The 23,902-nt window shown below is 47.7% G+C and overlaps 1 protein-coding gene across 5 annotated transcripts in view; it reads right to left on the bottom strand.

The window, feature by feature from the left end:
- The window catches only part of CLSTN1 (calsyntenin 1), a 77,454-nt gene that overhangs the window by 4,282 nt on the left and 49,270 nt on the right, over nucleotides 1-23,902 (bottom strand). For 2 of the 5 annotated variants that reach the window (XM_064589959.1, XM_045898753.3), the window contains exons 3-15: nucleotides 20,676-20,705; nucleotides 19,287-19,482; nucleotides 16,769-16,977; nucleotides 15,331-15,480; nucleotides 15,030-15,215; nucleotides 12,771-13,019; nucleotides 12,278-12,399; nucleotides 7,479-7,641; nucleotides 3,950-4,006; nucleotides 2,613-2,770; nucleotides 1,302-1,450; nucleotides 843-1,069; nucleotides 187-357 (exon numbers count right to left, since the gene is read on the bottom strand). In XM_064589959.1, the coding sequence (XP_064446029.1) occupies nucleotides 187-357; nucleotides 843-1,069; nucleotides 1,302-1,450; nucleotides 2,613-2,770; nucleotides 3,950-4,006; nucleotides 7,479-7,641; nucleotides 12,278-12,399; nucleotides 12,771-13,019; nucleotides 15,030-15,215; nucleotides 15,331-15,480; nucleotides 16,769-16,977; nucleotides 19,287-19,482; nucleotides 20,676-20,705 (2,067 nt within the window). The remainder of the gene's footprint in view (nucleotides 1-186; nucleotides 358-842; nucleotides 1,070-1,301; nucleotides 1,451-2,612; nucleotides 2,771-3,949; nucleotides 4,007-7,478; nucleotides 7,642-12,277; nucleotides 12,400-12,770; nucleotides 13,020-15,029; nucleotides 15,216-15,330; nucleotides 15,481-16,768; nucleotides 16,978-19,286; nucleotides 19,483-20,675; nucleotides 20,706-23,902) is intronic. The other 3 variants (XM_045898751.3, XM_045898750.3, XM_045898752.3) reach the window with 3 other exon arrangements.

The following is a 23,902-nucleotide window of genomic DNA, read 5'->3' as shown; positions in this document are numbered from 1 at the left end:
CCATCCCGAGCCTGACTTCTACCCCCTCGTAAGGACAGGAAGTAGGGCAATACCTGTACTTTCTGCCAGGAAAAGGCGAGCAGCCCATGCTGAGCCTCCAGGACTCGGACTCTCCCAGAGCTCAGAGAGGACAGGGGCAGGGCTGAGGCTCCCGCTCCGCCCCCAGCCTGGCCTTGGCCCGCTCACCCGTGAAGACCATGCCCAGGTCGGAGGCGCTCACTGCAATGCCCTTCTGCTGCAGGCGGGCCGTGTCCACCTCCAGGCTCTCCTGGGCCGGGTTCAGCTCGTCCCCGTCCACCGTGACCTCACAGGTATCCAGGTCGTGCACGATCTCCTCAGACACCAGCGACTCTTGGACTGCAAAAACAGACCAAGCACCCATAGCAGAGGCCGGGGAGCCCAGGCAGGCCGGTCACGCTGGGTGGCCTGCTGGCTGTCCTCGAGCTCACAGAGCCCTTTCAAAGACCGATGACAGAGGGACAAGAGAGGCCCTTTGCAGAATCGGGGTGCCTTCTGTGTCTGGGAGGACTGGCCCCCATGCAGCCAGCGGGAGCTGCATCGTCCGCTGCCATCGGCCCGGATCCTCTCAGCCTGCACAAGGGCAGCTCAGATCTGGACATCCCACTGGAAAAGGAGGAATGGACTCTCCAGGTGGGCTTCCGAAGAGCACAATGAGCTCTTGACCATGGGTCAGATTCCAGGAGCAGACCCGAAAATAACATTAAAACATTCAAATCTCAAAATCTCAGGAAAAAAGAATGCAGGAAGTAGGTAGCAGCCGTGGGGTGTCAGCCGCCCGGGTTCAAGCCAAGGGGAGGCCGCTAGCCTGGCAGAGCTGTTACCTGTGGGGTCCTCATCCCCTTCCCCTTCAGGCTCCACTTCTCTCGTGATGGTGCTGATGATCCGAAGCTCAGGGAAAAGGAAAACCCCTTCTGCGCTTTCAAATTCGGAAGCCGCTCGAGCGAAATGGTGGACGCCACTGAGGCTGATCTTGGGCTCCTCGGGCTGCAGCACCATCACGTAGCCGTCCACCGGGGGCACGGAGATGCAGGCGGCCTCGTTGAAACACCTGCCGGCAAGCGATGGAGGAGGCAAGGGTCAGGGCTTTGAGAAGCGGTTCTGCAGGCCACACACGCAATGGCCCACGGATTCCCCAAGCCCCTGGGGGGACAGAGGTAGCGGCCGGGCCCAACACCCTTCACGGACACCGTCCATGCCCTCTGGTAACAAATGATGGCTGGGGTGTCTTAGAAACCTAAATATACACGTTTTCTTCTCAAGAGTTAAGAATCAGCACATACTTGACCGTGCTGGTGATTCTGAGCTTTCGGATCCCCGGTGTGGGGAACTGCCTGGAGTTCAGGTAGGCAACGTGCTGCATGGCCTTATCCAGCTCCCCGATGTCGTCTCCCTCCAAGGTCAACGCCAACTGACTGGGGTTCGTATGGATCTGAAATCAGGCCAGAGGGGGAGAAAAAAAGGGTTGAAACTGCAAGAAGCTGAAACCACACACACTCTGGCAAAGAAAGAGGGTCAGCTGGGGATCGGTCTGAACTGGGGACCTGGGGAGGAAACCTCATGGAACTGCAGCGACGAGACCCTCTTGTTCAAGGGAAAACACCAAAGGTGCAAACGTATCTGTGGTATAAGAAATACGGGGGTGCCCGGCGGGCTCAGTCGGTGTAGTGCGTGACTCGACTGCGCGATTGTAGAGATTACTTAAAAACGGTAAAATCTTAAAAAGAAAGAAAAAAAAGAAATATATATATATTTGGTCTCTATCCCCGGTTTCTGGCACGGAGACCCCCAAACCCTGGAAATTTCCTGAGTGACAGGAGCACCTTTTGTTACTCACAATAAGCCCCTTCCAAGCACAGCAGCATCTGTGTTAACGAGAGTGGCTTCTGGGCGGCTGAGGCGGTTCGGGATGGAGCTGGCCACCACAGAGCCCGTGTGACTACAGGGCTGTCAGCCCCAACCCTGACCTCTGGCCAATGATTTAACCAGCTGTGCGTACCTGACAGAAGCTCCGTAAACACCCCTGAAGGACAGGGTTTGGGAGCTTCCCGTGTGTGGGAGGGTGGCGCTCCTGGGGCGGGGGGGAGCTCCCTCCTCCTCCCCACTTCCTTGCCTTCTGCAATGTCTCCATCTGGTTGTTCCTGAGTTGTATTCTTTATAATACACCAGCAGCAGTAAGCAAAGTGTTTTCTGCAGTTTTCTGAGTAGTTCAAGCAAATTACTGAAACCCAAAAGAGGGGGGGATAACGGGGGCCCCTAACTTTGTAGCCAAGCTGGACAGAAGTGTGGGTAACCCAAGGGCCCGGCACCTGCACACAGCATCTGCAGCGGGGGCAGTGTGGTGGCACCGAGCCCTCCTCTTCTGCAGGCTCTGTGCTAACTCCTGGGAGTCAGTGTCAGAAGTGAAGCGACTTGCAGGACACGTGGAGGTGCAGGTGTCTGGAGAGGTGGGGACTGGTTCCAGGGAACACCCCCCACCCCCCCACGTTTGGGGTCAGAGGTGTTGTGAGTAAACACATCAGTCCTTTGCCAGCAGCCTGCATGCTGGTGCTCGAGGAGGTCAGCAGGGCCATGCGAGGCAATGCCAAGGTTACCTCCACGCCTCTGCTGCTGTCTTCGGGGACCTGCAGGTCCAGCCCTTCTTTGCAGGTATAAAGACAGTCGATCACCTTCTTGTCAGCGAGTTTCCCGGAACGGACGGTCAGGCCGGCCAGGTTACCTCGGAAATACTGGGTCATGTGCAGCTCACCACCTTAGGGACACGGGGGGACAAAGCAGGCAATTACGTGCACGGCCCGGGGCCTCCTGCTTCACCTCACAATGCAGCGTTACCCGTGGTGACAGCTGGATGGAAGGACATGCAGGTTAGTTCGTACCAAATCCTGTTAGCCTTGCAATCTACATGGAAGCGCAATGGAGAAATTAAATTGTTTATGATCATGCACATGGCATGGAGAAAAGAGGTGGTGGGGGTCCCTCACCCAAAGCCCGGAAGCCAAGAGGTCCCATGAGTGTCCCCACGCAACCGGCCACTTCCTGGAAAGGGTGGCCTACGCTGCCCCCATCACCCTGTGCACTGGTGACATTTTCCAGTATGGCCAGCCTCCTGGGTCACTGCCTTCTCGATCGGCTGGGTCACGCTCTGGGCTGCTTTTTCTGACTGAGCACACTCGGGGACACATACAACCTTGGGAACGAACCCACACCGACAGGACTAGGAAGGTAAGAGGGACGCTTACTCCCCCAGCCTGCACGTGAGAGGCCTTGTGTGGCTGCTACCTGGCTGAGTCCCATCGGGCCGGCCCCCACGACTGAGGATAGCTGGCAACTGATGGTGTTATAAGGAAAATGGAGACCCAGAAAGTGGCCTTGATGGACTGTAGCCAAGAGCCCAAAGCAGGTGAAACAGAACTTATTCTCGCAATGACGAAGGAGACCCATGTCCACAGCATGTCTCGTTCCTGATAAGGACATTAGACACTATGAGCCATCACCAGGGACTGAAATTTCTAAGAAACGTTATGTCTAAAATTTAGTATTGGTCAGGATAGAGAATCTAGTAATGAGTCTCTTCCCGTCTTGTGGTTCAGCCACAGGGGAACCAGGAGGTGACCTCCCTGATGTGACCTGTGAGATTTCAGCAGGGAGCCTCATGCAGTTGGATCAGGGTCAAATCTGATGGGGGGTGGGGGGAGGAGTCCCATTAGTGCAGTGCATTGATGAGTCATTTGCCCTCACTTCAACTGGGATCAGATTGGGCAAAAAAAGGGTCAATCCCGTGAAGCAGTGGGGGGAGCATAACGCAAAGCAGCAGCTCAAATGGTTCTGGGACCAAAATGCAACTCGGGCATTTCATGCGAAACGTGGAATGAATTGATGTCTCGTCTTTAAATGAAACACAAGAGTGAACCGTAGGGAAAGATCCAGCAACCTGTTGAGGCCATAGGCACAGACTCGGTTTCATTGTCATTTTCAAATGCTGGATACTCTGTAGAAAAGCAAGACAAAGACAATAGAAAAGGACCAAGAGGTTAGGCTCTTCACACTGGAACTTGAAAATTAGTCTTGAAAAGCTACCTACTGAATATAAAACACAAAGGGAAGAATTCCTGTCTGGGCCCCTTGGGGACACCTCCCCTCCCCCAAGCAAGCTCATACTCCATCACCTTTTCCAACCCCCTGCTCCCTGCCTCTCCGCATTCTTCTTTTATCTTTGCACACCCGCCTTGCCAAAACCCAGGCCCAGTTCAAAACGGGACGAACAAAAGCACGTCCACTGAACTCCCATCTCTTCGGCCTGTGTTACTGGGTGGGGTATTCCAAAGAGGCTGCTCAGACCGACGGCAGAGACGTGCCAGATACAAATACAACCAAACCCTGGGCCCACAGCACTTCTCTCCCTAATAGGGAGGACACTTGTATAGACAAAATGGGACAGCACCAGTAAGCATCCAAAGCCTGGTATGTGTACGGTAAACATATAAAAGTATGTGTTTTTTGAGCTCCAAACAAGTTCACTTTGGTCTGGACTTTAACCCCTAAGCCACAGAGAAATGAAGGCATTTTTACCCACTTTTTCTGAACAGAAAGGGAGAGTCTGGGGTTAAGGAACTCACCCAGAAATAGGTCGTCAGTCATCGGTGGGGGGCCCGGGGCCTCTAACCACTGATCCCTCTTGGCCCTGGCCCGGTGTTCTGACAGTAACAGCAGGCCAGGGAGGCCCAGGCCCAGCGATTGAGCACAGGCTCTCCACTTTCCAGACTGTGTCGCGGGAGCGCCCCACAGCCCACGGCACAGGCCCCCACGCCTGCCGTGCTGCGGCGGCATGGGGATGCACTGGGGACGCGCTGGGGACAGGCCTGGCCTAAGCGTCTGCGTTCCCGTGATGCCTCCAGGTGCCTCCAGAACACCGTCAGGGATGACATCTCGGTCGATGGGCGGGAGGCTGCTGCTCACAGCATGGATCCTCCACCACGATGTGTAAGGGAAATGGTTTCAAATCTAAAGGGAGGGAGCGCCCGGGGGGCTCAGTCGTTAAGCGACTGCCTTCGGCTCGGGTCGTGATCCCGGGGTCCCGGGAATCGAGTCCTGCATCGGGCTGCCTGCTCAGCCGGAAGCCTGCTTCTCTATCTCTCACTCCCCCTGCTTGTGTTCCCTCTCTCGCTGTGTCTCTCTCTGTCAAATAAATAAAATCTTATAAAAAAATAATAAAAAATAAAAAAATAATAAATATCTAAAATAAAGAGTAGGTATATTGCATGAAAATGCAGGAAAACAGGGCGCCTGGGTGGCTCAGTTGGTTGAGCGACTGCCTTCGGCTCAGGTCATGAACCTGGAGTCCCGGGATCGAGTCCCGCATCGGGCTCCCTGCTCGGCGGGGAGCCTGCTTCTCCCTCTGACCCTCCCCCCTCTCATGCTCTCTCTATCTCATTCTCTCTCTCAAATAAATAAATAAAAAAAATCTTAAAAAAAAAAAAAATCTAAAGGGAGGAAGGAGATCTTTCCCCCGGGTAACTACATTTTATAAACCATGTGTTTGGGAGCTTAGGTGTGTTTTCCTGGCTGAGGATCTTGAGAGGCTGAGGTAGAAAGAGATGAAGCTGATGGCCAGTGGGTGACAGACGCTTTGGCCCAAACAGGCCCCGGAGGCAGCCCAGAACAGGGGCTTTACTTGGACCCAAGCAGCAAAGCTCTTGGGTTTGCATTCATATTTTTATTCTTATTTTATTTTTTAATTTATTTTTATTTATTTATTTTTTTATTCTTATTTTAAAACAACATGAATTATTGTTTAATTTGGGAAGCAACTCTGGACTGAAATGTTAAGACTTAGCAACTAAGGGGATGCCTGGGTGGCTCAGTCGTTAAGCGTCTGCCTTTGGCTCAGGTCATGATCCCAGGGTCCTGGGATCGAGGCCCGCATCGGGCTCCCTGCTCCGCGGGAAGCCTGCTTCTCCCTCTCCCACTCCCCCCGCTCATGCTCTATCTCTCAAATAAAATCTTAAAAAAAACAACAACAACAAAATCGACTTAGCAACTAAAACAATTCCCACTTCCCTGTAATCTGTTCCTCGTTCCTTGGCCTCAAGTTCTACTTTCTCATAGATGAACCGTCCCCGAAATTAAATCTAGTAGGAGTCAGCTAAAGAGATTCACTCTAAAATGCTGTCTTAACCTTTTTAATTTAAAAGGATCCGCAGGAAAATGATGAAATTCAAAGTCTCTGAAATTAAAGCAACGCTGTCACGGGAATTAGGCTATTTGGTAAATTTCTCGCCGACCTCAAGGTACGATGTTTCCACAGGGAGAAAGAAATACCAAGAGGTCTGTTTGGCAGGTACAGGCAGTGACGGCAGCCCCGTCGAGTGTGAGGATTCGTGTGTGAGGCCATGAGCCTTGAGGGGAGACTGAGGGTCCCGCAAGCTCGGGCGGGAAAAATTACGTGCTTACTTCCACGGATTTCTGCAGGTTGGCTTTCCCTTCGGGTACGAATGTCGCTACAAAGCACAGCCCTGGCTGTCACCACTACTTTCCAGCATATCGTGATGCTGCAAACACTACGAACCCTGTTACTACTTCCAGATTACGGCAGTTACTAAACCTGCTGCCAGAGCTTGTTCTCCATTTGTTAATAAAGCAGCACAGGTATTACCATCTCAAAACCGTCTTCTAGTACTTTGATAGCTCTCTTTCCATTTCATTGGTTACTTTGGAAATCCTACGTATTTTGTTTCATAGATTAATATAAAATTATCCTGAGAAGGGGTGCCCATCAGATCACAGGCTCCCAGTGCACTGGCTTCAGGGGTTCAAATCCTGATGCCAAGATTAACTAACGGGGTAACCCTGGGCTCTGAGCCTGTTTCTTCGGCTATAAAATGGGGCTAAAAACTGCTCTTTCCCCACACACTTACTGTTAAGGATTAGTGAGAGAACGCATATAAAGTAATCGGCACGCGGCCTGCCAGTCAGATAGTATGAATAAATGGTATTGTTGCTTGGTGGTTGTCATATCCCATCCCTGGTCCTGCAGCAGAGACGTCCTGGGAGTCCCTTCGAGCACCGCTCCTGCTGGGTTAGCCCTCACTCAACGCTCTGGAAGAGTCCTCTGGGTCAAAGTACACTTACAATTCTGTGCCTGATGGTCAGTTGCCGCCTCTCTGTTTTCGTGAACTTTTCAATAAACAGATTACTTTATAAAAACAATCCCTCAATTGCACTCTCCCTCCCAGGTTCCCAGAAGGGGCTGGTTGCTTCAGTCCTATAACACACCGTTAGTGAGCGCCCCAAAGTATGACATCAGCAGTGTCCCCAGAAAGGCCATTCCCAGGAGAAGGGACAAAAAGATGAAGGACACGAGGGTGAAGGGTGAGACACTGAGATGAGCCTGCTTCCACCGCTAAGGCCGAGAGGCAGGATTTACTTCCCGAGACTGGGGAGAGGGCGCCAATGACCCTTACCTTGCCAGCAGGCCCCAACCACGAGCTGAGTTTCGACCTTGGATGGATGAAGCGGGTAATCTTCGGTCACCGAGAAGGGCTCATGAGAAACTCCGTCCACGTACAGAGTCACGCTTGGGAATTCCACATTGAGGACGTAGTGATGCCACTCCTCATCACAGACCTACGAGAGGCCAGTGGAAAAACCAGAGCACGAAATGTCTACCTTCCCTCTCATCCAGAAACAACGAAAGCCATACAACTGGATACAGAGAGCAAGTCACCCATAAGGAATAATGTCTTCTGAAAAAGGAAACGATTTTTTAAAAACCTAACAACAAAATACATCTCACTCACTCAACCACATCTCACCCCAAAGGACCAAAGCAACACTATCACCTCTAGGGCGTTCCAGATCAGAGGGCAGTGCTCATTCATCATGCGACAGGGCCTCAGAGTACGGAACTGCCCAATTCTCTTCTGCCAATAGTCTGACACCAGGAGATTCTGGTATCGGCAGGCTAGACAGCCTGCCACTGAGCTGGCTTAGCCTGCCTACTGGCCATGCCTCCTTTTCTGGATCAAAATGAAAAACACCTCCCATCTCAAGATAAGGCATGCTGCAGCACATGTATCTTCTTTTTCAATTCAAAGGTGATGATCTAAGTAAACTGAGCATACAACTCAGAGGGCATGATAAATTAAACCGCGTTCCTTCCCCATCGTGAACAAGCATCTCTCTCGCGGCCAAGGGAAAGCACTGGTCAGCAGCGCTCTCAGTCCAGCAAGGCCCCTTCAGTCTGGCACCCCCTCATCTTTGGCTTCAGAGGAAGAGGCAGGCACTCAAGAACAGAGACAGGCAGAGAAAGAGACGGAGTGGGATAAAGAAGTTTTTAAAAAGGTATTTCTAAATAAGCTTGCCTAATTTACACATTCTAAAAAACTGAACCGATGAGAACTTCAACAGACCAGAAACAACACAATAAATGAAGAAATTACCAAAGAATACCCCCCAGAAAAAAGCGACTGCTCCTGATGAGTTTATTACAGAAAAAATTCAAACCTCTAACACCATGCACATGTCTATTTCATATGCATAACAGATCAGTACATATATTGATTACATGAAACATTTTTAAATGAAGGAATTGCACAGCAATTCACTTTTGAGGCAGGTAATATCTTAATTTCAGCCTGTCTGTATTTAAAACAAGTTCTGTAGTATTAGCTCCTTCAGAAAGCAATTTCTATTGTCCCCCTAGTTTCTGGAGCATCAGCAGAATGACACTGTAATGGAAAATCCATTTGACTCTAGTCAAAAGTCCATGAGAGTATTCTGGGAAGACAGGGCTAGAATTGGCATAATTTTCGGATTTCCCTGAAAACTGGGTGAGCAGAATAGCAAAGCCCAAAGCCACAGACAACACCCACGATACTCCTTAGTCCAGTGCCCGGGTGCACTCTGAGATGCTCATAGGTGGAGAAAAGCAACAGGGCTCCAGGTCCGGGGGATATCAGAGGACGATGAGACTGTATTTACTTGTTGAGATGCTTTATGACAACAGAAGGGGGAGGCAGAGCCCAGAAACTAGGAAAAAGGTCAGGCTACCCAACTCCCCCCCCATGAAAGTACAGGAAAAGGAATTTTATAAGAAAAATGAGGAGGGGAGAAAGCTCAATCCCCTATGAACTTTTTAAGAGAAAGAAAGAGAACTGCTGGAATAATATCCCTCCAGACCCCCTTTCAAGACACGCCGGCAACAAACATGAAAATGATCATGTACACACTAGAAACGTCAGGAAAGTGACACAAAACACGAAAGAACATAGCTCCTGGGGGCGCCTGGGTGGCTCAGTCATTAAGCATCTGCCTTCGGCTCAGGTTATGATCCCAGGGTCCGGGGACCGAGCCCCACATCGGGCTCCCTGCTCGGCGGGAGGCCTGCTTCCCCCTCTCCCACTCCCCCTGCTTGTGTTCCCTCTCTCGCTGTGTCTCTCTCTGTCAAATAAATAAATAAAATCTTTAAAAAAAAAAAAAAAAAAGAACGTAGCTCCTAACTACAGCAACTCTGACAAGAGCTGACAAAACAGGAATGACTCGGACAGAAAGTGCCAGATACAGAAAACAGGTAAGGAATACCAACCAAAGGCGAAGGGTCCCCAGGGAAGAAAAGCAAAATGATGAGGGGGGCGTGCTAAGAACTGTTCACAACAACATCAAAAACTTGCCTGAAATACCAAACGGCTTCAACTGTATACTAAAAAAGGGCATACCAATATCTGGGAAAACAGACCCAAAACAACCACGACGTAGGCATAAAATTAACTGGCTTCAAAAAAGAAAAGAATCCTTTGGTCACCCAAACGAAAGGACCAAGTGTCTTACAAGGGAAAGAAGACCGGACGGCCATCAGACGACCAGCAGCATCTTATGTTGGAAGACAATAGACAGAGAGATCTTCTGTTCTTGTAAATCCTAAATGGGAGCCAGAGATTTTATATCCAGCCAAACTGACCTTCCGTGTAAAGGCCATAGACACACTATTAAACATGGAGGAACTCAGGCTGTTCCCATGACTCCCTCCTGAGGACACACGCCCCACAACACAGATGATGGAGACAGAGTGGAGCACGAATGGCTCCTTACATCACAGAAACAGAAACAACCAGACACAGAGCCTAAAGGGACCAGGAACATGCAAACCCGAGCCTGATCAAGCCTCAAGGCCACATTACTGATTTACAGGCTGTAAGGAAGAGAATGGAATATATGGCCCCACAGGGATGCAACCAGCCAAATCTACACTATGGGAAACTCTGTGGGACAAACGGCCTGATTTTGTCATCAAATAAATTACAGGAGAGAAGAGAAAAATTTACAGATTATAAAATAAACTCAACCAGTCACCACGTACGGCCCCTTATTTGGATCCTGATTCAAACAGATTATAAACGTAGAAATATTTTTGAGACAGGGGCCTGGGTGGTTCAGTCAGTTGGACGTCTGCCTTCTGCTCGGGGTGTGATCTCAGGGTCCTGGGGTGGAGCCCTGTGTCAGGCTCCCTGCTCGACGGGGAGTGTGCTTCTCCTTTTCCCTCTACTCCTCCCCCCAACTCATGCTCTGTCTCTCAAATAAATTAAAAAAAAAAAAATTTACGAGACAATCTGAAACTTGAGCACTGGCTAGATATTTGACGATATTAAGGAATTGTTAATTTTTTTGAGAGTGAGAGAGAGCGTGCACATGCGCACAAGCAGAGGGAGAGAATCTCAAGCAGACTCCATGATGAGTGTGGAGCCTGGTGCGGGGCTCAATCTCATGACCCTGAGATCATGACCTGACTTGAAATCAAGAGTTGGATGCTTACCTGATTGAGCCACCCAGGCACCCTGTTAATTTCTTTAAGACGTGAAAAAGTATTATGATTATGTTTATCTTTTAGAGACACATATTGCATTATCTCCACAGAGAACGAAACGCCACATCTGGGATTTACCTTGAGGAGCTAACGACAATCATTGATAATGAAACCTGATTGGCCGAGTGTTAACTGTTGAAGCTAGATGTGGGGTTGTTCTTTACACTAATCTGTCTGCTTTTACGTATCTCTGAAATTTCGCATGGTGAGGTTTTTTTTTTTAAATGTTATCAGAAGAAACTAAACACATAAATATAGACTATGGTTATTATAAAAGAACTGTGCCTGTGAACTCTACGTACACTGCAAAAAGCTTTCTCTGGACTGTACCTTTCTTTAGTTTCTTGAAAAACTGTATATATAAAAGTTTCTGAGACCAAGTCTCTATGTAAATGAAAATGACACAGTAAGAGATGGATGCTACCGCTGGACAATCGCTTCGTCTTCACACCTACACACGGTCTTCCTCTCCTGTTTATGCTGGTACACACCCCTCTATCCTGTACGTGTCGTGGACGATGCTGTATTCCAGCAACTATGGGAGCATATTTGTCAGCCCTGGCCCACCAACTCCATGAGACAGAACTAAGCTCAGGCCACGGGTTTCCATCTTGACCCAACCAGAAATCAAGAGGAGAAATGATCTGCTGTGATTTTAATGGAGGGGCCTCAATTCACAGCGTCCCCTTGTTTCCTGTAACACATCGGTTTTTCTCACGTGATACTTGCTTTTTATCACAGAAATTATTGGGAAGGCGGCTTTGCAGAGACAGGCTATCATCAAAAGGGATATAACGTGACCTCATGTCGAAACTGTGAACTGCCTCCAGCTTGTAGCTTGTGTGGGTTCTGAAAGATGTCGAGATTGCTGGCTCCATGACAATTTAAAATATCCCGTGGCACCCCCAAATTTGCAGAGGCCCCCAGGGGAGCCAAGGCTTTAAGTAATGAATAAACCAATACAAGGACCTCAAGCCCAATTTTTAAGCAAGCGCTGCTTATTTCAATAAATTACAACACAGTATTTTTAATTTAAAAGCCTATAATTTCTTTATATTAATACTGGATATATAAAATACACACTTACGAAATGAAAAACTGAGGTTTTCAGTGGAAAGGAGTTCAAAGGATTTAATTTGCTATACTATCACCCACAGGTAATATAATAAATATAATAAAGTTTTTCTGAAGTGTCATCAGAAGAAACTAAACATGGTTACTATGCCTAAAATGTCTATGTAGGTTGCAAAAAGTTTTTTATATTTTTATATTTATTCATAAATATAAATATACAGTACCCATAAACTGCCCATAAGTAGCTGGTCCTGTGTAAAGTTGCAGCACCTAGTTAGAGTCTCTGAAAGATCAGAATCAGAATCAGCGAGTTTTCCGGGCACGTACCTGATTCAACTTCCAGTGGAATTCTGCAGGTTTGTATTTCTTCTCTTCCGAAGGATCCTGGCGGAGGAGGAAAATAAGCCGGCAGCCGTGGACATAGAGTGAATAATGGTGTCGGTTCATGTCTGCAGAAAGAAATCCTACTGGTAAACTGCCAACTTAAGACCCGAAGGAGAAGTAAAGGCCATCTCCTTAATGGATTCTGAAGACACGGTTTTATCAGCATAAGTGAACTCTCCAGTTGGGCCAAAGCAGAATTTAGAAACAAACACACTTGGGTTTCACTGCGACGTGGGACCCAATTCACTGAGTAAAACTAACAACCAAATACCAGTGCAGTATCTTGAGGACAGAGCGCCCTGGCCCAGGGCACAGAACGCTGTGTGTCGCCAACCAGCCTGTGGGAGCCTCTGGCGGAGGTCAGGAGCCCCGCCTCCAGCAACCACTGCGGGGGTCACTCGAGTATGACGGGCGCCAGGACGGCAAGTTGACTTACCGGTTTTGTCTGAACTACAGAGAATCGTCTCCTTCTTCCTGCCAAAAGGCCCGTGCCTCATCCACACAGAAATGGTAAAAGGCTCTTTCGGGTTGACCGAGACAACCCCATCGGGGATCCTCACTGCCTGTGTGCCATTGAACTCGAAGACCTGGTCACTGTCGTGGCCGTTGTCAGCGGGGAGGCCCACAGTCCAGTTCAAGGACCCGCTCGGGGAAGGGAGCAGCTCAGCAGTGCCAGACGCAGCACCTAGGCCAACACGGTAACGTTTAACACACCTTATGTGAAGGGCTTAAAAGGCGTAGTTTCAAAGCCACACTACGGCGACATCCTTATCTTAGACAATCGGCTAGTCCCAGTTTACATTCCCTCAAAAATAACGGTTTTGATAAAAAAAAAATCATAAATAGTAACTGTGAATATTTTTAAAAAAGGAAAAAAGGAAGAAAGCCTTACTTGCAATCCCACCCAAATATAACCACTATTAACATCTGCATATAAACACTTCCAGTCTTTTCTTTATGAGCATATACATATTATAAAAAATGGAGTCTAGTAACGTACATACATACATGCACCCCCATTAATATTCTTCTACAGTGTAATTTTACATGTCTGAAAGGCATTTCATTGCACAGATATGCTGTGATTTGATTAGGTCTCCCTAGTGAACACTGAGGTTGTCCCCACTTTTTTCTATGACAAACCTTGCCTTTATGAGGACCTCTGTGTGACTCCATCATTATTCCCTTAACATACAGTCCTACAGATGGAATCAGTAAGCCAAAGAACATGAAACAAATTTTCCAAATGCCGTTATACACTGCCAAGCTCAATTTTCTTTTAAACGTGTCCACAGAAGAAGGCTGCGCTCCCCCAGTCACCTGGTCCTTCCCTGTTCCTCGGAGCCACGTGACCTAACATAAAACCTCAGTCAGATGTGAGCGCCTGCCACTTCCTAAAAATGTGAACCTACCCTCCTCCAGTCACAGTTCATTCCTCAGTAAAAATGAGGTCAACACCACCTCCTTGTAGGCCTGATGGGCACATATGGAAACTCAGGGCATGCAGTAGGCACTCACATATGAAATTCTTCCATTCTTCCTGACTTTAAACTGTTCTGAGAAAATGTTCATTTAATACCTTAAAAAATCATGGCACTGGAGAGAGAAAATGAGTTTTAAACATTATACTTAAATATGTATGGGGCGCCTGGGTGGCTCAGTCAGTTAAGCGTCTGCCTTCGGCTCAGGTCATGATCCTGGGGTCCTGGGATCGAGCCCCGCATCGGGCTCCCTGCTCGGCGGGGAGCCTGCTTCTCTCTCTCCCTCTGCCCCTACTCACACATAGTTTAAAACAGAATATGTCCCAGTCCTCTTAACTACATATGTAAGTACATGAATATTTGGACTCAGAGTCATGCAAAACCAGAGTACATTCATCATAGGGATAAGCTAGCAGAGAATATACTCTTTTGTTTTTGCTTATTCCAGTTTTGTAAGAAATCCTCAATCTGCTGGCTGTGATCAGGCTGGTGGAAAGACAGGTAAGCATGGGTGAACGCCTGCTGCACAGGGGACACTGAGTAGCTCTTAAAGCACAAAATACCCTCAGATCACGAAGAGCTCATTCAAGTTACGGGTATCTTGTCACTGGTGAAATGAAACATTTTTCCTCAGCAGTTTCCACGCCAGGCATCCACACCTCACCTCTACCTCATTTAGATAAACTAGGAAAATGTCCACAACTGATGGTGAAGACAGAGCTCGAGGCTTTGATCAGATTTGTAACCACTGGTCTCCTGACTTCACGTAATGTTTGTGGTAAAAAGAATCTGCTGAGACTCGAAATTAGATGGGAGTATTCTTAGTTTTGATTTTCTATCTCATGTTTGCCATAAGCTATTGCATTACCTATGTTTTTTTCTTCAGTCCTGAGATAAACATCTCATTTCCTTTCAAACTCACTCCACTTACATAATCCCTCTTTTGAGGATTCCCTCGGTTAGAGAAATACTTTCTTCCAATCACTAGTTCTTAAGATGCACATGCACGTAACATTTTGAACAGACTGTTAGGGGTTTATGTACCTCCTAAAGCCCAAAGTATGAAAATTAGCCAGGAAGGCAGTAATGGCCACTTCAGATGAAGAGTCCAAGTCTGTTTCAATGTCTGATTCTAACCAGCGACACATGCACACATTCCCTTCCATTTGAGAGGGGGTCTCTCGCCTTCCCTGAAGACCACCGGGCCCCCTTACCACACAGTTGGTGAAGGGACTTCTCAGAATAGGTGTCCCGGTCACAGCCTTTCCCGATGTGGCCGGTCTCTAGCTCCACCGTCGCCTGCACCGAGGCCACGGATTCATCACATGTTTCCAGGTGGACACTGGGGAAGAGGGCCAGAGGGCCCATGCCAGGCTCATACTCGATCCTATTGTTCCACCCTGGGTCGGTCCACAAACCCGGGTGGGGAGAAAGGAGGAAAACTCATACTTTAGTTTTCTCTGGTAGATGGCGTTTAAGAGTAGGTGTGGGAGCAGGAAGGAGAACGAAGCTCACCTTGCCACCCCGGGGTGCAGGTGGGCTTGATGCTGACCTTCACCAAGGCATCTTCGGCTGCTCTCCGCTTCCCGCAGTCATAGGCGGTGACCGTCAGCTTGTACTGGTGCTCCTTCCCGTAGTTTAGCTTCTCTGTGTTTTTTATATAACCTTCCAGAGGGGCAGAACAACAGTGAGAACGCAGAGCCGGACTGAGACACAAGTTCACGAGCTTCAAGCGTCATAAACACCGATGGCGAAATAAAACCTCGGCTGGAGATAATTAACACTCGGTCTGGCTGTCCCGAGCTTGAACACACACTAAGTCCACCTTTAAGGACTGTTCCAACAGAAGGAACGAGACTAGACAATTCAACCTTCATTTATTCTTATGGTCTTTCTTTTTTGGTTTTATGTATTTGTTTTAAGATTAAGTAGTTCACATGTAAGAGGACAAAGAAGACAAAATAACTCAAGTAATTCAAATACGAAATACAGGATCAAGCTGCACTAAGTATTTCTTATTAAAAGATTTACTGTGTGTGTGTGTGTGTGTGTGTGTGTGTGTGTGTGTGTGTCAGACAGGCAGAGATTTCCTACCCCCACCCACCAGAACAGGAGCCTGCTTTTTGAATCTGAGTGCAGATGTCTGCAAAGAGTCTGCAATGTCCGTGATTTCCTTAGAAGATTCTGGACTGTGCATCAACCACAGAGACACTGTGTCACCATCAAGAAGCCATAACCTAATAAAGAAGCGGAGTTTAGCATGAGTTCGTTCAGCTCAGTGACGAAGGACGGGAGGATCTGGCAGGAAGGCATAAGCCTTCACGTTCCAGATGAGGCAGAAGATCCAAATCTAACAACAGAAAACAGACCAACCAAAGGTCAGTCTTTTCGGGTGCACACTGATGGAAAGGTGAGAAGGTACGGATTAAAAACATGTTAAGTGGGGGATTTTTTAGACCTTGGTGGGAGAGGAAAAAGAAGGGTGCAACTTCAGGTGCCAGGAGCAAGGCTTTCAGGAGACACACACACCCCATCAGGGCTCTCTGCTATGGACTGAAGGCTTGTGTTCCCCCAAATCCCTACGCTTAAGTCCTAACAAGGCTTGTGATGTTGTTACAAGGAGGTCCTCCTTGGGGAGGAACTTAGGTTTAGGTGAGGTCATGAGGGTGGGCCCCACACTGGGATCCCAGAGGGCTCTCTCCCCACCACGTGAGGAAGCAGCGGAAAGACCTCCTGTGAACCAGGCCTCAGGCCTCATGAGACACCGAATCTGCCAGCACCTCGATCCTGGTCTCCCAGCCTCCAGAACCATGCGAAGTTAAGCGTCTTGTGGTACTTTGTTACAGCCGCCTGAAGGGACGGACGAAGATGGTCTCGAATCTGAGTCTCGCCCGTGTGCAGACCTGTCCACGGACCGTCGCCCCGGTAACGAAGGCTTGCTCCTCTGACTTACCGTCTTTGTCGATGGCGAACGGCACATCTGGAGTGACGATCTCATAGCTGCAAATCTGGCTGAACTGAGGGGAGCAATCTGCGTCCACGGCCTCCACCCGCAAGATGCTGTCATACTGTTTGCCCTCGATGACGGTTGCCTTGTAGGACTTCTCCTTGAACACCGGTGCGTATTCGTTCACATCGTTCACCTGAATATGGACAGTTGCCCTGAAAGAAGAAAAAGAAAAAAAGCTGTATGTTTGGTTTGTTATTTTTCCCCAGAGCATAGCAATTCTGCCCTGGTTTTAAATTTCTTTTTGCTACTATCTTGTTTCATGAAGATCAAATGATGGAGATCAAAATCAAACAAGTCATTGTTTTTACTTTAGCGTGGAGACGACTTTAGAAAGTTAAAATAGGAATTTGAGTTGATTCTTCCAGGTCCTAAGAGTCAGGCGGCTGGTTTAAAAAAAAAAAAGGGGGGGGGGGGCGCCTGGGTGGCTCAGTCTTTAAGCTTCTGCCTTCGGCTCAGGTCATGATCTCAGGGTCCTGGGATCGAGCCCCAAATCCAGCTCCCTGCTCAGCAGAGAGCCTGCTTCTCCCTCTCCCTCTGCTGCTCCCCCTGCTTGTGCTTGTTCTCTGTGTCTCTCTCTGCCAAATAAATAAATAATCTTAAAAAAAAATTTTTTTTTAATTAAAAAAGTTAAAAAAAAAGAAAAAAGGGGCAGTAGTATAAAACAAAAGAGACTTGGGGTTGTCTTGACAGTATGGGACAGGGCATGCAGAAGGGGGATAAACTAGGTAAGACGAAATTAGAGCCCAAGGAAGAAGCGGTAAGACATAGAAGATGGGAAACATGGACGGGGAGTCTGACTAAGAGCATGGAAACGAGTTCTGTCCCACTTCTAAGGAACCGAGACCACTAGCAACCCATTGTTACCCATCCCCCACCACTGATCCAACCAACGAAGGACCTCAACATGACCTCAACGTTCCCCTCCTAGCAGACCCCTTGCTGCCCCGTTCCACCTCCCCAGCTCGGGCAAGAGGCAACAAAGGTGCCATCAGACGCGGCTGCCAAGAGAGGAAACAGTCAGTCTCAAGGGCTATTGATCAGGGCGTGTTTCTGACTCAGACAAGATCTCTGACCGAAATAATGCCTTTTTCAAGGACAACGGTAATGTCACACTGTGCGAAAGGGATGAGGAGAGATTCACTGGCTCTCAGCACCCGAGTGTTCACCAAGACCCTCCACACCCAAGGTGGAGCATCCTCCTGACCCAGCACAGTGGGTCACGTGCTATCGTCCCGAGTGCCCCTCTCCCCTTAGCCCAGGTGCTAAGTAAAAACTGAGACTCAACAAAACGAAATTTGCCTAATGCCGAAGGGATAGCAAGTGGTGGAGGAAACACTGGATTCTGGGACGCCTGGGTGGCTGAGTCGGTTAAGCATCTGCCTTCGGCTCCGGTCATGATCCCAGAGTCCTGGGATCGAGCCCCGCATCGGGCTCCTTGCTCTGCGGGGAGTCTGCTTCTCCCTCTGCCTCTGCCTGCAGCTCCCCCTGCTTGTGCTCTCTGTGTCAAATAAATAAAAAAAATCTTAAAAAAAAAAAAAAGTATATGCTGCTGGATTAAGTGTTAAAAAAAAAGAAAGTAAGTAAAGACTGGATTCTATCTAAATCTAGGTCTGTCCAGAGTCCCGTCGGTTACACCAGTAGTTCTCAGCCGGCAGGAAGGACAGGGACACAGCCAGGAGGGGGACGCAGCACTCAGCCTGCTCCCACCAGCAGGAAGGAATTCTACACCCTTAGAATTCACAGAAAAGGAGCAACTGGGTGGCTCAGTCGTTAAGCATCTGCCTTCGGCCAGGGTCCTGGGATGGAGCCCCGCATCGGGCTCCCTGCTTGGCAGGAAGTCTGCTTCTCCCTCTCCCACTCCCCCTGCTAGTTCCCTCTCTCGCTTATGTGTTTCTCTCTGTCAAATAAATAATAAAATCTTAAAAAAAAAAAAAAAAAGAATTCACAGAAAAAAGAAAGCTAACAACAAAATACCTCCCTCGGGAAAAATTGGGCTTTTCCAATTTTCAGTGTAGGGCCTTAGTGTCTTTAACAGAGTATTTGGTGGGATAAAATTACTCATTTATTTATTTATTCAACATCTAATGCTGTGGGGTAAACAGACAGGATTCCTGCCCTCAAAGAGCTTATAGTGTCATAGGGGACAACCCAGAAATATCTTCTGCCTCATCTTTAAAAACACAGAGCCTTGGGGGGCACCTGGGAGGCTCAGTTGGTTAAGCATTTGTCTTTGACTCAGGGGTCCTGGGACTGAGCCCCATGTTGGGCTCCCTGCTCAATGGGGAGTCTGCTTCCCCCTCTCCCTCTACCCCCTGCCCCAGCTTATGCTCTCTCTCTTTTTCTGTCTCTGTCCCAATTAAATAAATAAAAATAAAATCTTAAAAAAAAAAAAGTCTTGGGGACAGGGACAATGGTCACTATTGCCTTCCGCACGCACCCGCCCTCTGCCCAGCTTACTTACTTATGAGACTTTTTTACATTGGTGCCGTCCGGCCCCTTGCCGCAGTCATAGGCCTGGATGGTGAATGTGTAGTCTTTCTGCAGCTCACAGTCCAGTTTCTCTTTTGAGCGAATGACTCCCTCGCCAGTGGACTTATCCACTACCACTGCATCAAAGGGGACATTCTGCCCGTGAATTTTAAATCCACAGATCTCACCTAGGGAGTCAAAGCAGCGCAGGTTAGAACTTCTGCGCCGTGCATCTGCACATACCCCCTTCCTCCCCTCCCCGGCCCCACGCCCCCCAAAAGAAAAGAAACGACAACAGTTCAGCAGCCAGGGGTTTAGAGGGTCTGTGGACAAAGCAAGGGCACTGTGCTTTGACAGGGATAAGTTCTGGGGCTTTAGTAAAAAGAAGCATGTTCTGGCTTTCCAAGCAACTTGCTTAACTTTGCATCCATTCATGCAGGAGTACAAAAGAGAAAAAGAGAAACTATAGACAGGCATTTCACAGGAGTACTTAAGACAGCTCCAGGGTAAAAGCAGCGTCATTAGCAAACCACCGTGGCCTGAGAACACGGAGAGCTGTCCCCAGCTACTGGGGACAGCTGGGCAGCGATTTTGATTTGGACCAGAGAGAAGGCTAAAATGCAGTTAAGTGTCGAGAAGAGAAGTGTGACGTTATAGGTTCAACACCACAATTACAGAAATTCTGTCCAAAAAAAAAAAAAAAGAAAGAAAGAAAAATCAAAAGAAACAAGTCTTCCTGTGCAATGAGCCTGGCTAAAATTAGGGAATCAAAACAAACTACTGAATGAGAAAGGTAGAAATACCAACTTCTCAGGCATCCATTTCAACAACTATAGTCCACTATTAAGATCGGTTCTGTCACGGGCAGGGATTGGCTAGACTTGCCTTTGTTGCCAACACTAGACTACCAGACCTGGAAAAGAAGCCTGCCTGGGGACATCAGTACATCTAAGTTGGCTCACAAGCTAAATTAGGGGTGAAAATCTAGGTTTCCATTCTTGCCTGTGGGAGAACAAACAAAAATGTTTTGATATACATAACTTCAGAAAAATGTATTTCACATAAAAATAAGACTGCCCTCTTCCAAAATTACAACTCACAGAAAACGGTTACAAAGTGAATCTCTGAAGTTCAATTGAGAAAAAAAATGTACAGTATTATCCATACAGTTCAAATGGATGTCTGATTTCCAGATATTTCTAACCAAGGGTTTGGTTACATACAATTTCCATCAACATATTTAAAAATAGAAACAAAGTAGGAGAATAAATCAGGGTAAAAGAGCATGACAGTTTCTTCTGTTTAAGGGCTGATTCCCAATTTTATAAACAAGGTTAGTGGGTTAATATTCATAAGAGGGATAGAAAGAACCCTTTATCACCTTCTTTGGTGACTGTCACCTCAAAACTCTCTAAAGGGAGAAAAGACAAACCCATGTCAGTAACACAGGAAAGAATAAAGATGGAACAATAAGGAAAAAAGTCAAAGATGCACATATTACATAGAAAAGCTTGACATAATTCAACAATAGGCTCAGTAGCCACTCGCTAGAATCGCTCCAGAGAACTGGATCTTCAGGAGCACAAATGTCTCTGAACCCAACACCATAAACCACTACGTAATGTTGAAATTACACCAACCTGGAGGTGAAATCTACTATAAAATTTCGTAACACCCCTCAGGTGCCGTTTGGACCATTTTTAATGACCACTTTCACGGTAACAGTTAATAAGTAAACCTATTTGTTATTTTACAGTTTTCAGATTTTTCATTTTCAAACTGAGTTCTTGTGGCTCAATTCTGGTAACATTCAACCCAGTATGAGATTTGATGAAACAAAAAACAAAACACTTGGGGACCAGAGGGTTTTAATTCTCTGTTCTTGAGTGGGAGAAATAACCACGTTTTCTAATCTAAAGGACCCAACCAAGACAACGCACACAAACCCCTTGTCTAACGGAGTATCTGCTTGAATGTGAACTGAAACCAGGTTCAATCCTAACTGCAGTGATGCCACAATGACCGTGGCTTTTAGTGAAAACACTGTTCTCCAAAGTCAACAGAAGTGATGCTTGCTCACCCCCCAACCAGGGCTGCTACAGAGGAGTGCCACCACGCAGAGGTCAGGAGGTCAGGAGCCCCGCTGCCTCTTCAGGACAGAGCCAGCCTCACTGGGGCATCTTCTCTGCCCCAAAGGCAACGTACCCACTTTCTCCTGCTTTCCAATGGTTTTACCATATATTTGTATGTCCCTGAACAATGTTTCATTCTGCTTGTTTTTGAGGTTTGAAAAATGGTATCACATGGTGTGCAATTTCTGTGACTTGCTTTTTTGTTGTTATTTTAAAGTTTATTTATTCATTTTTTCTTTTCATTTTAAGTAGGCTCCATGCTGGGCGGGAGCCTACTTAAAATGCAGGGCTCGAACTCACGACCCCGAGATCAAGACCTAAGCTGAGATCAAGACTCGGACGCCTAACTGACTGAACCACCCAGACACCCCTACTTTATTTTTTTAAGTAGGCTCCGTGCCCACCATGGGGTTTGAACTCACAACCTCGTGATCGAGAGTTGCGTGCTCCGCCGACTGAGCGAGCCAGATGCCTCATGACTTGCGTTTTCACTCAACCTTGTGCATCTAAGATTCATTCATCCCTGTTGGCAGATACAGAATACAGTTTATTTCTTTTTACTACTACATTCGGCGAGAATCCAAGGAGTTAGAGCAGCTAAAGTGCTTAGAACATGGCCTGGCTTAAAGAAAGCACTCAACAAATGTCTGCTACTACTCTAAGTATTTTCCACTGTGTGAGTGCACCATCATTCCCGTTTTCTGCGACGGACAACGCTGTGATAGGTATTTCTCAATGTGCTTTCTGCTGCACGTCTGCAGTCACTGCAGGCCCTGTACTGCCCAAAACTAGAGCCACTAACCCACATGCACTGTTTAAAATTAAACTAAAATTCATATTAAAATTGAATAATATTGGGGCACCTGCGTGGCTCAGTTGGTTAAGCATCCACCCTCGGCTCAGGTCATGATCTCAGGGTCCTGGGATCAAGTCCCACATCGGGCTCCCTGCTCAGCAGGGAGTCTGCTTCTCCCTCTCCCTCTGCCCCTCCCCCCAACTCGGGCTTACTCAAATAAATAAATAAAATATTTTTTAAAAATTGAATAATATTAAAAATCAGTTCCTCAGCGCCCTGGCTGCCACACCGCGGGTGCTCAGTGGCCACACATGAGGAGTAACTACTGAGTGTGGGATGCAGACACAGAACATCTCTGTCACCACAGCAAGTTCTACTGGACAGAGCTGCTCAGAATCCGGGCAGACAAACTATGGCCTGCACACCAAATCCAGCCTCTGTGTGTTCTCGAATAGCCTGGAAGCTAAGAGTGGTTTTTACTTTTTAAAATATTACTTTGTAATATTTAACCGACTGGGTGGTTCAGTCGGTTAAGCTGCCTTCAGCTCAGGTCATGATCCCAGGGTCCTGGGATCGAGCCCCACATCGGGCTCCCCCTTGGCGGGAAGCCCATTTCTCCCTCTCCCTCTGTCTGCCGCTCTGCCTACCTGTGCTCCCTCTCTCTCTGTTAAATAAATAAAAATCGTTAAAAACAAACAAAAATATTACTTTGTGACAAGAGTAAATTGTTTGAAATTCAAAGTTCAGTGTCCATAAGTAATGTTTTACTGGAATGTAGACGTGCTCTTTTATTTCTGTATGGTCTACGGCTGCTTTTCCACTACAATGGCAAATGTGGGTCACTGCAAGAGAGACCCTATGGGCCACAAAGTCTAAAACATTCACTACCAGCCCTTTACAGACGTTTGCTGATCACTAACAGATACACCTCTGTGTAGAGAACTGCTGAGTACCAGGTATGTCAAATTTCCAGAATGTCCTATGTTTACGCTTCTTTTGAGTGTATATTAATACTGCATAATGCATTTTAAGATGAGTCAAGTTGCTCAGTTTTCAACTCAGAGTTTACTCTTTTTTTTTTTTTTTAAGATTTTATTTATTTATTTGACAGGGAGAAACACAGCGAGAGAGGGGACACAAGCAGGGGGAGTGGGAGAGGGAGAAGCAGGCTCCACGCAGAGCAGGGAGCCCGATGCGGGCCTCGATCCCAGGACCCTGGGATCATGACCCGAGCCGAAGGCAGTCGCTTAACCGACTGAGCCACCCAGGCGCCCATCAACTCAGAGTTTACTCTTCTAAAGAGAAAACAGTGATCCAGATCCACATTATCGGAGTTGCCATACCTGACAGTGGCCGAGGGTGCCTTCCTGGCAAAGGCCGCTGCGTAGGTGAGTGCAGATTTAAGACCCTGCCATGAGGTATCTATCGTGGGTAATGCTGCTTACGTAGTACATCACCGAATTAAAGTATAAAGCGGCTGGGGCGCCTGGGTGGCTCAGTCGTTAAGCGTCTGCCTTCGGCTCGGGTCATGGTCCCGGGGTCCTGGGATCGAGCCCCACGTCGGGATCCCTGCTCGGCGGGAAGCCTGCTTCTCCCTCTCCCCCTCCCCCTGCTTGTGTTCCCTCTCTCGCTGTCTCTCTCTCTGTCAAGTAAATAAATAAAATCTTAAAAAAAAAAAGT

Source organism: Mirounga angustirostris, unplaced genomic scaffold, assembly GCF_029215605.1.
Source record: "Mirounga angustirostris isolate CCGP_5_RB_7025 unplaced genomic scaffold, mMirAng1.0.hap1 SCAF_4, whole genome shotgun sequence".
Classification (NCBI taxonomy): Eukaryota; Metazoa; Chordata; class Mammalia; order Carnivora; family Phocidae; genus Mirounga; species Mirounga angustirostris.
Note: the sequence above shows the minus strand (reverse complement) of the source record. Positions and strands in the feature narration are given on the sequence as shown.